General features: G+C 34.5%; 1 protein-coding gene across 4 annotated transcripts in view; it reads right to left on the bottom strand.

Annotated features, from left to right (window-relative positions):
• TMX3 (thioredoxin related transmembrane protein 3) overlaps positions 1 to 13,788 on the bottom strand; it is an 88,973-nt gene that overhangs the window by 26,580 nt on the left and 48,605 nt on the right. For all 4 annotated transcript variants that reach the window (XM_043993529.1, XM_043993525.1, XM_043993533.1 and 1 more), the window contains 2 exons: positions 11,537 to 11,603; positions 2,743 to 2,841 (listed from right to left, as the gene is read on the bottom strand). In XM_043993529.1, coding sequence (XP_043849464.1) covers positions 2,743 to 2,841; positions 11,537 to 11,603 — 166 coding nt within the window. The remainder of the gene's footprint in view (positions 1 to 2,742; positions 2,842 to 11,536; positions 11,604 to 13,788) is intronic.

Raw genomic sequence — 13,788 nt, 5'->3', positions numbered from 1 at the left:
ATTGAACTATTTCTAGTATAACATGAGTGTACCATAGAAAAATAACACAGAGCAAAGAAGTCCTGAGCTAATGAGTTACATGTGACTACACTCAATTTAACCCTATTTCATGGCAGTGTCACCAGATACCATGCTAAACTTACTCTATAATTATTAACACTATTCCCCTCTAACGGTAATACACAAATACAACCAAAATAACTAACATTTATCTAACCATTACTTAAAACAAAAATATGAATGAAAAGAATTTTCCAAAATTTCCCTCAAGTTCATATGGAATTTACCCCACATGAAACATCTTTTTATTTACTTATCCAATTTAAATAATTTCTTCCAAGTCAAGCTTAATATAAAAATGAGTGACATTTATACCATTTTATTATTTCCTCAAAACAACCTGATTTGGTAGATAACGTAAGTACTATTAAGTTCATTTTGCAGATAAAGAAACTAAGACTCAGAAAAAAAAAAAAGAGTGATTTGCTCAGTCACACAGTAAATAAACGCTACAATATACTGTCCAGACAAGTCCTTCAGCCTCCAAAACCAGGATGTTTTTCTTGTTATACTAGGAAGCGTCCCCATTCTTCCACTAACCCTTCACAAAATACATGCTAGAGCAAAGTTTCTTAAGCTGTGGGTTGCAACCCCACGTGGTGTCAAGTAACTTAATGTGGGGGTAGCAAAAAATTTGGCAATAGTAAAAGGTTATGTATGCCTATTTATTATACCTACAATACAACATATACCTATATACAGAGGCTGTGTAAAAATTTCTCGGGCAAAAAGTCACGAGTGGAAAAAGTTTAATAAGTCCTGTGCTAGACTATACTCATATCCTTTTTGAATCCATTTTATTTAGTGTACATGACACATAATGAGGCTACTTTGTACTCTATTTCTGTTCTACTTTGTAATACACCGTTCTCAATTTTTTTATGGTTACATGTCAAAACTTAGAAGAATAAAACTATCTTCCTGGTGTCACAAAACTTAAGAATTAGAAATTATGCTAAAGATCCTATATTCCAAAGTCATTTAACTCATGATTGGAAATATGAAAATGTAATTCAGGCAAGGGTCTTGATTGATTATATAAACATGGGTATAATCAGCATACAGCTCTAAGTTCAATAAATGAGTTTTAAGGGTGTGATCTTAGAGAGAAGAGCAGAAGACTAAGAACTACTTTGGAGGATAGAAGCAAAATCACAAATCCTCAGTTGGAAAGGACCTCAGGGGTCATTTGGTCCAACTCATACCCAAAGAGTATCCACTCTATGACATCCCTGGACAAAGGTTGTACATACTCTACTTTAAGATTTCTTGTGAAAGGAAGTGTGCTACCTCTTGAGAAAGACCATGCCACATTAGTACAGATCTAATTATATGTAAGTTTTCTCTAAGCATCAAGCCTAAGAGAAAGAACATTTGCCATAAAAGACAGAGGTAGGAGAAATTATGGCTCAAGAACAGATTGCCAGCTACACCAAGCTGGGTAAAATTTGTACTATCTCCTTCAACATATGACTCACTTTTCTTCTCCCTAACAATCTTTTCTTAATTCCATCCTTTTTTTTCTACTACTTTATTTTCCTCCCTTTTGGGGGGGAAAAAAGCTTTTCAAAGGAATTCAGATATGTCTGATATTTCTATTAGCACTTTAAAGTGAAGCTGATTAACTCCTGGAATACATAACCTATCTCCCAGGAGGCAGCCGTCTACATTCTGTATTCTGAAATGTCAAAAGTGTATTCTCAGAGCAGAGCTATCATCAAGGCATATATTCAAAAAGAAGTCAGTCTCAAACAAAAAGGCTTTTAAGACTGGATGCCTAAGTGCTTAGTCCTGCAGTATTTATTGTAAAGTACATTGCATATGGAGTCAAAAGACTTGGATACTAGTCCAAATGCTGAAATCTAACAACCCTGTGAAGAATGGCAAAGTCACTCAAGGGCTAGTTTCTTCATTGGTATAAAGAAAGATGATAATATTTGTACTACTTCCATGGATATTTTCTGAGGAAAGGGCTAAGTAAACTGCAAAGTGCTATATAAATGTGACTATACTGTTTTAAAATGTCCACAATTTCCTTTTGGGAAGGTCATAGAGTTAAGATAATCCTTTAATGTTCAACTAAAGCTGCTGTGTCCCAGACTTATAAATCCTTACTATTCTGGCAAAAGTCTCTGGTACAGTTCTGCTCTTACTTCAACTCAAACTACAAAGTGAAGAAGCATGACAACAGACCATCAAAACATGTTTACCCAAAGCCTTTTCTCTGACTATTTACCAATGTGCTGGAACCATTTCGAACTTTTGAAAAAAAGTTTGCTAAGTACAATGCTTGGAGGAATTCTTTCAAACCTGTATTATTTCAATTGGGACATATCAATTTTCTAAAGCAAAAATTAATTGTAGTTATCTGTAAAATGAGAGCTAATTATAATTTAATTTCAATGTCAAAAAAATCTACATTCCAAAAAAACAAAACTAGTATTCAGATGATATAAAGAGAGCTAGATCTCTACTAAGAGATCATGGTTTTGAATCCTGGTTTGATCACTTACTGTGTAATATAACTTCTCTGGGTCTCAGTTTCATCATGTATAAAACAAATGGCTGGATTAAAAGACTGCTAAGATTCTTTTCAACTCTAAATCTAGGATTAAATTATTTTCCTTTACAGTTCTTCAAAATCATTAAATAAATCAAAAATATGCTAGTTAGATATTTTACCTGTGTCTGTAAGTTCATAGAGGGTAAAGCCATCCACAGTAAGATAATTCTGAAATCTCTCTCTGTTGACCCATGATTTAAGATCACCATCTTCATATTCTTAAAAAAAAAAATGTGGGGGTGAAGATGAACAAAAATTAAAAGCATACTAATTTCTATAAATGTTATATTCCTGTAAGCCAAGATTTAATCTATATCAAGTTTTAATACTTTTGATGTGTACATTTAAACAGAATAGATAATTGAAAAAATGTGAAAAATACCTTATCATACTTACCAAAAATATATTTCAAAATATATTCTTACTCAGGATACCAAATAAAGTAAAAAAAAAAATTAAAGTAATCAAATGTGCTTTTAATTATTTTCCTCCTAAAAGTTTAACAAAAATAAATGTGAAAATATTTCATTTTATTAAGAATCACTACTTTAGTTTTTATATGTATAGTAATTTTTTTGTTTGTTTTTGAGGGGCAATGAGGGTTAAGTGACTTGCCCAGGGTCACCCAGCTAGTAAGTATCAAGTGTCTGAGGCTGAATTTGAACTCAGGTCCTCCTGAATCCAGGAATGGTGCCTTCTTCACTGCACCACCTATCTGTCACCTATAGTAATTTTTTAAACCACTCATTTAGTTCCTATTAAGAAACTAAATTATATCATTATTAAAACTTGTAATTCTTTAGAAATTAAAATATTCCACTATTTCAGAAATGCAAAGCACTACACAAATAACTTCAACTAACTTCTAGAAAGATTATGTGAGATGCTATGTATAAAACAATGAGTAAGAATTCATATAATCCTGGGAAAAGTATGAACTCATACAAAATGAAATGTGCAAAACCAGAAAACAATTTATACAATGGAAACAATGTAAATGGGAACAACAATAAAAATGAAACTGAAAGCTGTGTAACTAGAATGACTAAGCTTCAACCTGGAACAAAAATGAGAAAATATCCTCCCTTTTTCCTTTGCAGAAGTGTAAATGTGTGGAATACTGGATATACTGTCTAACTCAATAATGTACTGGTTAATTTTGCTAAACTATTTTTCCTCTCCTCCCCCCACCCTCAATTCTTTATAAAAGAGATAGCTTTCTGGGTAGGGGAGAAGAAAGGATCTATTCAGAAATGAAGGTAATATAAAACTTCAATTGTTTCTCCCACTATTAATGTGATACAATGAAAAATCTAATCAAAACCTCTTTAGTCAATCAACAAACATTTTTAAAAAGCTACTATGTCGAAGACACTGTAAGTATTGGGGATATACTTATTTTGAAAAGATAGCTACTCTCAGGGAGTTTATGTTCTTTGAGAGAGGGAAGAAGTGAAATACCACATATACAGACAAATGTAAAAAAAGGTTTAAAGTGGACAAAGTGATACAAAGTATATTAGGAAAATTTTAATAAAAAGAATACTTAAGTGAGGGGATTAAAGAAGGCTACCATAGGAAGTGGTTCTTGTGATGATCCTTGAACAGGTTGAAATCCAACTACAGAGTACTTTATACTCTTCTAAAGAGTTTATTATCCAATAAGTCACAGGGATCCACTAAAAGTTTTTAAACAGAATCACACAGACCTGTACCTGATAGCATTCATGACAGCCTTGAAAAGGCTACAAACCAAGACTAAAGTGAATAAAGTAGATGCATGCTTGTTTACAGATGATGGCACTCAATGTAACCTCTAAAGCTGATATGCAACAAAGTATGGATCCATTCTCTGCAGCTTGTGCTAATTGTGGCTTAGCAATTAACACCAAGAAAACAAAGGTTCTCCATAAAGTCAGCACCACATCATTCATATGTGGAACTATGTTACGACAAATGGAGAAATTTTGAAAACTGTGGATAAGTTCACTTACCTTGACAGTATATTTTCCAGGGATGTACACACAGATGATAAGGTTGAGACATGCTAGCTCTGGGAAATTCCAAAGGAAAGTGTGGTACAGAAGAGGTATTAGATTGCCTACCAAACTGAAGGCGAATCATTGTGCTGACCTCATTGTTGCATGGTTGTGAAACCCAGACAATCTACTAGCTCCATGCCAGGAAATTTAATCACTTCCATTTGAATTGTCTTAGGAAGATTCTGAAGATCACCTGGCAAGATAAGGTACTTCACACTGAGGTCCTTTCTCAAGCTGAACTGAAAACCATTCAAACTCTTCAGAGAGCACAACTCTGATGGGCTGAACACATTGTTTAAATGCCAAATGTACATTTGCCTAAAAGACTACTTTATGGAGAACTCATACAAGAGAAGCACTCACATGTAGGTCTGAAGAACTGGAATTGACTGTGTGATATGGGAGACACTGGCAAAGGACTGACAAGCATGGTTCCACCATATCAAAGAAGATGCAGTGCTCCACCAGAGAAGAATTACAGTAGCCCTTCCCTGCCCTCAAGGAAGTACATTACAAAGAAGGAGATAACATCTTAAATAGTACATAGCTACAAGACAGCTACAAGATAGATAGAAGGAAGCCTTTAGAGTCATATGCTTTTGCTTTACTAAAACCTACTCTCCTCCACAGGGCAGGAAGCTATTTGGCTCCATTTGAATTCATTGAATATACTAAGATTTCCCATCAGAATCTATTCAAAGGTGGAAGGTGGAGACAGGGGACATGAAAAATGCCTGACCTGTAGTAGGTGATTAATGAGTGTTTTTTGATATTTGGTGATTCTGCAGTGGGCTCCAGGGAGCTTGATTTTCTATAATTGAAAAGTGTTTGATTTATAATTGTGAATAAAGATAGTGAATGTAAAAAAAAATTGCTTTAGTCCAGAAGAAAAGTGAGATGTGCAAATTTAGACATCTTTACTCCAAATGTTCATTTAAACTGTTTGTGCCTAACCTGTGTTTGAGTTTTCTAAGCTCATATTGCTCTAATCAGCCACAATCAGGCATGATGTATCTTAATATAATATAGTGATGTCTTCTTTGAGAAAGGACAACCATTACTTCATATTGGAACAATAAATAATAATTTGATATATATATTTTTTTAGTGAGGCAATTGGGGTTAAGTGACTTGCCCAGGGTCACACAGCTAGTTAAGTGTTAAGTGTCTGATACCGGATTTGAACTCAGGTACTCCTGACTCCAGGGCCGGTGCTTTATCCACTGCGCCACCTAGCCGCCCCTTGATATATTTTTAAAGAAAACTATAATTTTTCTAAATATAAATAAGATTTCAACATATTTTCATATCAATATATAATTACAGCATTATTTTGAGTAGAAGATTAATTAACTAAAACTGTAAATTATTTTTAGCAGTTTCACATAGACAGGATTTAACTAACAAATTCAAGGTCTCAAAACCTTGGAATGGAAATGTGGTTACAAAATTTAAAAATGGAATTAATAGAAACTTTGAAGGTCTTCATTTTAATTCTCCAAATAAAATCTAACAAAAAATAGAGTAAGATCAAAAATTCCGTTTTTCATTTTTCCAATCTTAACAGTAAACTACAATGCAAGGATACTTTCATACAAATATCATAAGTTTCATTCTTTGATCATAAAAGAAAGAAGTCATTGAGGAAAAATTTTCCCCCTCAGGTCTACTTTTGTCTTCCAGAAATATGAAAGATGATATTTAGAAAATGGAATTAAAAATAATTGGAAGGGCAGCTAGGTGGTGCAATGGATAAAGCACTGGCCTTGGATTCAGGAGGACCTGAGTTCAAATCTGGCCTCAGAAACTTGACACTTACTACTAGCTGTGTGACCCTGGGCAAGTCACTTAACCCCAACTGCATGACCAACAAAAAGGAAAAAAATGAGGGAAAAAAGTAAATAAGGTATTTAGGAGTATGCATAAACATTTGAAAAGAGTATAAACGGATTACCCGAACAATGAGTTAACAAAGTAAAAAGTTCTTCAACCACCCTAATGAAGTTATAAGGTACTGGTTTAATACTGGGTAAAGGCAACAGAAAAGAAATAGGGAAATTCTAGCAACTGACTGGAACAGGGATTAGACATTTCTTTGGTGGCCTTAAAATGAAAAATGAACCTATGAAAAGAGATTAATCTTGTTTTTTTTCTTTTATAACGATTGGAATGACGCCACCTGCTGGATACTTACTGTAGAAGAGTTCTTGGCGGGAGGAAGTGACGTGGACTAGTGGGAGGAGGAAGGAAGAGACTGGCGCTGACTCTAGGGCTTTTTCCTGAGGACACTGGCGGAGAAGGGAGCTAGAAATGTGCTCTCCCTTTAATAGATAGGAATCTAGGCCTTTCTCTCTCTCTTTACCAAATTCTTATTCTCCTTAATAAACGCTTAAAAGTCTAACTCTTGCTAAAGCTTATAATTTATTGGCGACCACTCATTAGATATTTTAGACAGTTTAGCTAGAATTTTAGCCCTTAACAGGACAACCTTAGAAAGCCCTTTAAGTTCCACATATGCCCGTTTTGTTCGTAATTTTGCTAACCTGCTTTTGTCTTTAATTAGTAATATTATAAAGCATTTGTATGGTGAAAAGACTGACAGACAATATAGAGGGGTTAAAGAAGAAAAACTTAAGCTGAATAAGAATGACAATCATCACCATAGTTCAAGACTCCGCTTCTTTTGCCATGGAAGGGTATATATTTTACAGAAATGTAGAAGTAAGCAGCAAGGTATTGATATGAGTATTGGGGATTTTAGATATCGGAATCAAAAGTGTTCTAACTTCACTCAGATTATTAATGTCAGTTCAGAGGTTACATAGGATTTCTATGCTATTACATCTACATTTTGAAATTAATGGTATGGGTTTATTTTCGTAGAGATTTTCCTGCTTTTGAGATTGTGTTTTATACTTAGTTTTTAAAACAAGGAGAATATTTGTAAAAGCTTTTATAGTCATGTGATCAGGTTTATATTTTATAATACTCTTGTTAATATTAAGTTCATATTCATTTAGATTTCCTTAGTTTGAATTTCATTGTCTTTTATTGTTCCATGTGTATTTTCTTCTATTCATTTGTCTATCTAATTTTGAAACATTGCAAGATGGTTTTGATTTTATTATACAATGTTAATTCTAGGAGTATTGTGCTCCCATATTCTGAGTTGTTTGTTTTTGTTATTTTTTCTCAACTGATTATTTGATCAAACTCTTTAAAGTATTTCCTTGGCAAATTGGTTGCCATGGCAAGTGTAAATTGATTCTAGAAGTATTATTTTTGATAAGCATATTCCAAAAAAAAAAAAAAGAGGGGAACATTTGTAAAAGTTTTCTTTGAGATTGTGTTGTGCTTTAACTTGTATTTAAATATGTTCAGATTTTTCAAAAAAGTAATTGTATACTAAGTTAAAAAAAAAGGGGTATTATTTGAAATTGTTGCATAATTATATATTGTGTTCTGAGTCAAGATGTATTCACATTTTTTGCAATCATTTATTATCCTCAATTTTTAAATCCATATGAGACTTGGATTATGGGAACTTATCATTTAAGACACTAATTACCTTTATTCTGAGTTATCAGATGCCAGTTGGCCAAGATGCCATCCAATCACAAGAGGAATACATGCAAGAGCAGACACTGAACTGTCACATGAGGGGAGACATGCATGAAGTCAAGGTAGGGCCGAGGGAACGGCTTTTGACAAATGTTGAGGTTGGATTCTCTTGGTTTAATATTTTATTTTATTTTTCCCCACAATATTGTACAGATGGCTGGAAGTATTGATCCCACCCATCTCACTTCTACACCTGGCTTCTATGCTCCCTCCTATATGCCTGATGCCATGGACCATCTCAATCCCATGCATCTGATTAAGTCTGACTCAGTTTCCTCCAATATGTTCGGTGGCATGGATATATATTCCATCCACCTATTTTAAGCCTGGCATACTGCATGGGCAGTATATATTCCTCAAGTGTGGGAATGCTCATATCCCATCATTTCTCTGTTCTTTTATGGTAACCCCCATAATTATCTCAGGTGTCATGATAAATACAGTGTTGAATTTGGCCTTAACACCTGTTACCAATTATATTAGATTTCAAAATTTCTCATAATGGCATGAGGATAATTAGGCAGATGATGCAAAAAGTGATGAAACAAAGATAAAAATTATTTTTATTAATTAATATTGCAGCAATTGTCTTCTCAATTACCCTCCATAAGGGGGGACAATAGTAATATTATAATTTTAAAGAATGTTTTAATTTTTGTTTTATTATATGTTTCATGTGTAACAACTAAGATTATGAATTCCCTTAGACATGTTTTTGAGAACTTTCATTGTTTGATTTGATTATTGACAAAGCTATTTTAAAGTTGTGTTAAGCTCAATTTTGTAGGAAATTTTCTGGCTGATTACCAGTATCCACACATCAACCCCTGAAAAGACTTCCATTCCACGACTACACCTAGAGGACATCTGAGAAAAGACTTTCAGAGACTTTAAATGAACAGTTTTGATTTGTTGTTTTTGTTGTTTTTTTTTTCTCTTTCTGTTATAATATACACCATCTGTAACATGTATTCTCTGCAGAGGCCCTCCCTTTGCAAGACTAATGTCAAAGCGTCGGTTCATGAGGACAAAAAAAAAATCGCCCCTCTGGACAAAACTTTCCTCTCTTCCTTTTCTATATTGTTGTTCACATATTATTAGTTAGCAATAGTTATTATATTGTTTTTACTGTTCCGTCAAGGAAACATTTTGTTTCTTGAGGAACAACAGGGGGGACTATAACGATTGGAATGACGCCACCTGCTGGATACTTACTGTAGAAGAGTTCTTGGTGGGAGGAAGTGACGTGGACTAGTGGGAGGAGGAAGGAAGAGACTGGCGCTGACTCTAGGGCTTTTTCCTGAGGACGCTGGCGGAGAAGGGAGCTAGAAATGTGCTCTCCCTTTAATAGATAGGAATCTAGGCCTTTCTCTCTCTCTTTACCAAATTCTTATTCTCCTTAATAAACGCTTAAAAGTCTAACTCTTGCTAAAGCTTATAATTTATTGGCGACCACTCATTAGATATTTTAGACAGTTTAGCTAGAATTTTAGCCCTTAACACTTTGCACCTTTTGGAGAGTACAAGGAAATGTACCTAACTGAAAGAAGAATTCCAGAGAGGAACAAGGAGAGATAAGTTTTTCTTATGAATGAGCAATGCAAAGCAATAGAAGACAACAACACAATGGGAAAGACAAAAGATCTCTTCAAGCAAATTACAAATGGCCAAGATGGTGGAGGAATGGTAGTGACTTCTCTTGGCTTCCCACATGATCACATCCAAATAATACCATAAAACGATTCCTGGAGCAGCAGAACCCACAAAAGGACGGGGTGAGATCCTTTGCCAGCCAAAGATGGCTTAGAATGTCAGCAGGAAAGGTCTATTCTACTGGGGTGGGAGTGGAGCCCAGCCCCAGGCCACCCCAGGGAAAGAGACCTCCAGAGCCTCTGAATTGGCTGCAGCTGACTCGACTTCTGGAACTCAGTTCAGTCTGGTAACAGGGTCAAGCAGTTGGCCAGGGGGAGATTATAGGGGTCTCTGCTGGCACTGAGGAGGGAATGTGTAGTTTTGCCCATGTTCTGAACCAGGAAGCAGTCTTGAGGGGTTGGCCCAGGTGGGGGAGGGGTGTAGGCAGACCCAAAGCTAGCAACCATAGTGAAACAGAATTTAAGTAGCCACCAGGAAAAACTAGATTTAAAAGGTTTAAACACAAACTAATTACTCCTTTTTCTTTCTGCCAAAAAAAGTAAATGATAAAGAATTCTTACGGAAAAAATGTTAATTTCAGATGCTAAATTTAGAATTTTCTGTAGGTTGTTGCTTTGAATGATAGCCTGCTACAAGAGATGTTTTATGAAGTTTGAGCATAACACTGTCATTGACTGATGTCTCTGTCTTTAGAGAACAGCATTTTTGTTTTGTTTTTTGTGGGGCAATGAGCATTAAGTGACTTGTCCAGGGTCACACAGCTAGAAACTGTCAAGTGTCTAAGGCTGAATTTGAACTCAGGTCACTCCAAAGTCAGTGCTTTATCTACTGCGCCTCCTAGCTGCCCCTGAGAATAGCATTTTTGATTACCAATTTATCATTCTGTGGTCTTCAAATAAGTTCAAATGGAAAAAGAAAATCTGAAGGTATGTACCTCATGAATTTTATAATTAATCTTTCTTATCCCCATGAAAAATATACTTTAACAGACATTCACATTAAATAGGCTATCACTATCTTAAAAAAATTTTTTTTTTTGGGGGGGGGGTGAGGCAATTGGTGTTAAGTGACTTGCCCAGGGTCACACAGCTAGTAAGTGTGTAGAGTGTCTGAGGCCGGATTTGAACTCAGGTACTCCTGACTCCAGGGCTGGTGCTCTATCCACTGAGCCACCTAGCTGCCCAGGCTATCACTATTAAATAAGTGATACAACAATTTTAAAATTTACATTTTCACAACAGCTTCAAAGAGAGCTTTAACAGTAAAATAGAGCTATGCAGTTAATTTATTCATATACTAAAGCATATTTTTCTGTAGTCAATCACTTGACAATTTTAACTCCCCCATTTATTGTTCAGTTGCAGCTTTATGTAACATCAAGTATTGTCATTTTTAGTGCCCCTGTGTATGTGAATATTTTTTTAAAAATAATATTTAAAGGATTAATAGGTAGAAATTAATACTAAATTTTTTCAGGCGAAATTTGGATTCAATTTATAATTTGTTTGAATTTACTAGAATACTGATGAATTTATTTACTAAATATCTTATTCTAATCAAATTGCATTATAAACTACATGTGGCATTCTGTACTTACCATCATATACAAAATAAGTTTCATCTTTGAAAACAAGCACAGCAGGCATCTCATTCAGGGTTACATACTGCAAAAATAAAAAATTTCAATGCCTTAATCATTGAAAACACTTTAACTGGTAACTATTATTTCACAGACATTCAGAGATCTTGTTATCATAAAATGTAAAAAAATATCCCACAAGAAAATTAATTAAAATTCTATGACTAACTTATCACCCAATATAACTTCTCAACTTACTAATCTTTTCAGTATTAAAGATTTTTAGTGGAAATATTCAAGGTATGGTTATAAAAAGACAAGCAACTAATACACCGTAGATGAAGCTTTGAACTATTCCAGTCATTCTGTAAAGAAGTTGGGAATTGGGGCAGCTAGATGGCGCAGTGGATAGAGCACCGGCCCTGAAGTCAGGAATACCTGAGTTCAAATCCGGCCTCAGACACTTAACACTTACTAGCTGTGTGACCCTGGGCAGGTCACTTAACCCCAATTGCCTCACTAAAAAAAAAAAAAGTTGGGAATTATATTAAGAATTAATAACAACAACAACAATAATAGTTAATATTTAAATATTGCTTTAAGGTCTACAAAGCATTATACATATTATCTCATTTGATTCTCAAATGAGGAAAACTAAGGCAGAGAAAGAAGTTAAATGACTTGTCCAGAATTATACATTTAGGCTTCAGACTAGAGGATTTGAACTCAGGTCTTCCTGACTCCAAGCAGGTAAGTGACAGAGGGAGGGAGAGGAAGAGGGAAGAGTAGAGAGAGAGGGAAAAAGGAAAGTGGAGGGGGAGAGAGGGGGAAGAAAAAGGGAGAGGAGGAGAGAGAAAGAGCAGTAGTTTTCATCAGCGGAAAAAAACAGAAAGTACAGTAGTCACCTACTGACTGAGGAAAAGACTAAAAGTATAGTTTCATATGAATGTAATGAAATATATATTGTATAAAGAATACAGAAACTCATAGAAAGATTTATGAACTAATAAAAAGTTAAGTGACACCAGAAAAAACACAACTATACCAATAGAAATGGAAATGAAGATAATATAAAATTGAAAGTGAACACAGTATAATTATAATGACCATGCTTGGCCCTGAAGAAAAAACATAAGTGTGTTTGGGGGTTATGGGTATAGAATAATACATATAATGTTATACTAGGTTGAATGTATTATTAGTTTATCTGAACAGCTCTTTCCCTCTATTTTCTTTTTTATTCTGTGCTGAAGGGTTTATTAAGAAATGAAGAAAATATAAAACCAAAAAACAATACTTTTTTAAAAATGAGAAATATTTTGTCAATAATTGTATTTTCAGTCATAGTATCACTTTGTAACAAGCTAGTGGCTTATGTAAAAACAACTATCTTTAAAATAACTCTATAATTATATTTAAATAACTAGTATTTAAAGAACCAAGGGAAACTACAATTTTACAGATTTTTTTAAAATGCATTATTCAAACAATATAGTATGTAGTACTGAAAATATATGTTTACTGTGTGGGGTCAGTTTTCTTAATATTAATGCAAATGGGTTTCTTTTTTTTAGTGAGTTAAACTAAATATGAGTTAAATCTACCATAATAATTTCTTATTTAAGGAACCTTTATAAAAACTTCTGCAGTGAGACTGGTCACTTATAAAGTTTATATTATATTATAAATAAATTCCTACATAAGGGCATTTGTAAAAGAGGATATGGTCAGTCAGTAGCACTGTGAGCCAGCACTCACAATAATTTTTAAGTACTTACTAAGGGCCATGAACAGTGCTAGGTGTTGGGGATATATGGTACTTGCCCCCAAGCAGCCTGAGTTCTAATCGAAGAGATCACATTCAAAAACTATATATACTCTATGTAAATGTAAGATAATCTCAGAAGGAAGGCACTAGAAGTGGGAAGGGGACCAAGAAAGCCCTCTTGCAGCAGGAGAAATATGAATTGAATCTTAAAGCTAGGTGACAGAAGCACAATCCAGATAAGGAAGACAGCCAGCATAAAGGCATGGAGGTATATGCAACACAACTTGGAACACCAAGAAGCTCAGTGTTGCTAGAAAGGTAAGAAGGGCTAAGAAGGTTGTGAAGGACTTGAATGACAATTATATTTGATCCTGTAAATAATACAGCCCCACTGGAGTTTATTGAGTAGAGGGGGTGACATTGGCATATCTCTCTATTTTAGGAAAATCATTTTGGCAACTGAGTGAAGAGGGAAAGAGTGCATTAGAGGGGGAAGAGACTG

The sequence above is a fragment of the Dromiciops gliroides genome, chromosome 1 (assembly GCF_019393635.1).
Source record: "Dromiciops gliroides isolate mDroGli1 chromosome 1, mDroGli1.pri, whole genome shotgun sequence".
Taxonomy (NCBI): Eukaryota; Metazoa; Chordata; class Mammalia; order Microbiotheria; family Microbiotheriidae; genus Dromiciops; species Dromiciops gliroides.
Note: the sequence above shows the minus strand (reverse complement) of the source record. Positions and strands in the feature narration are given on the sequence as shown.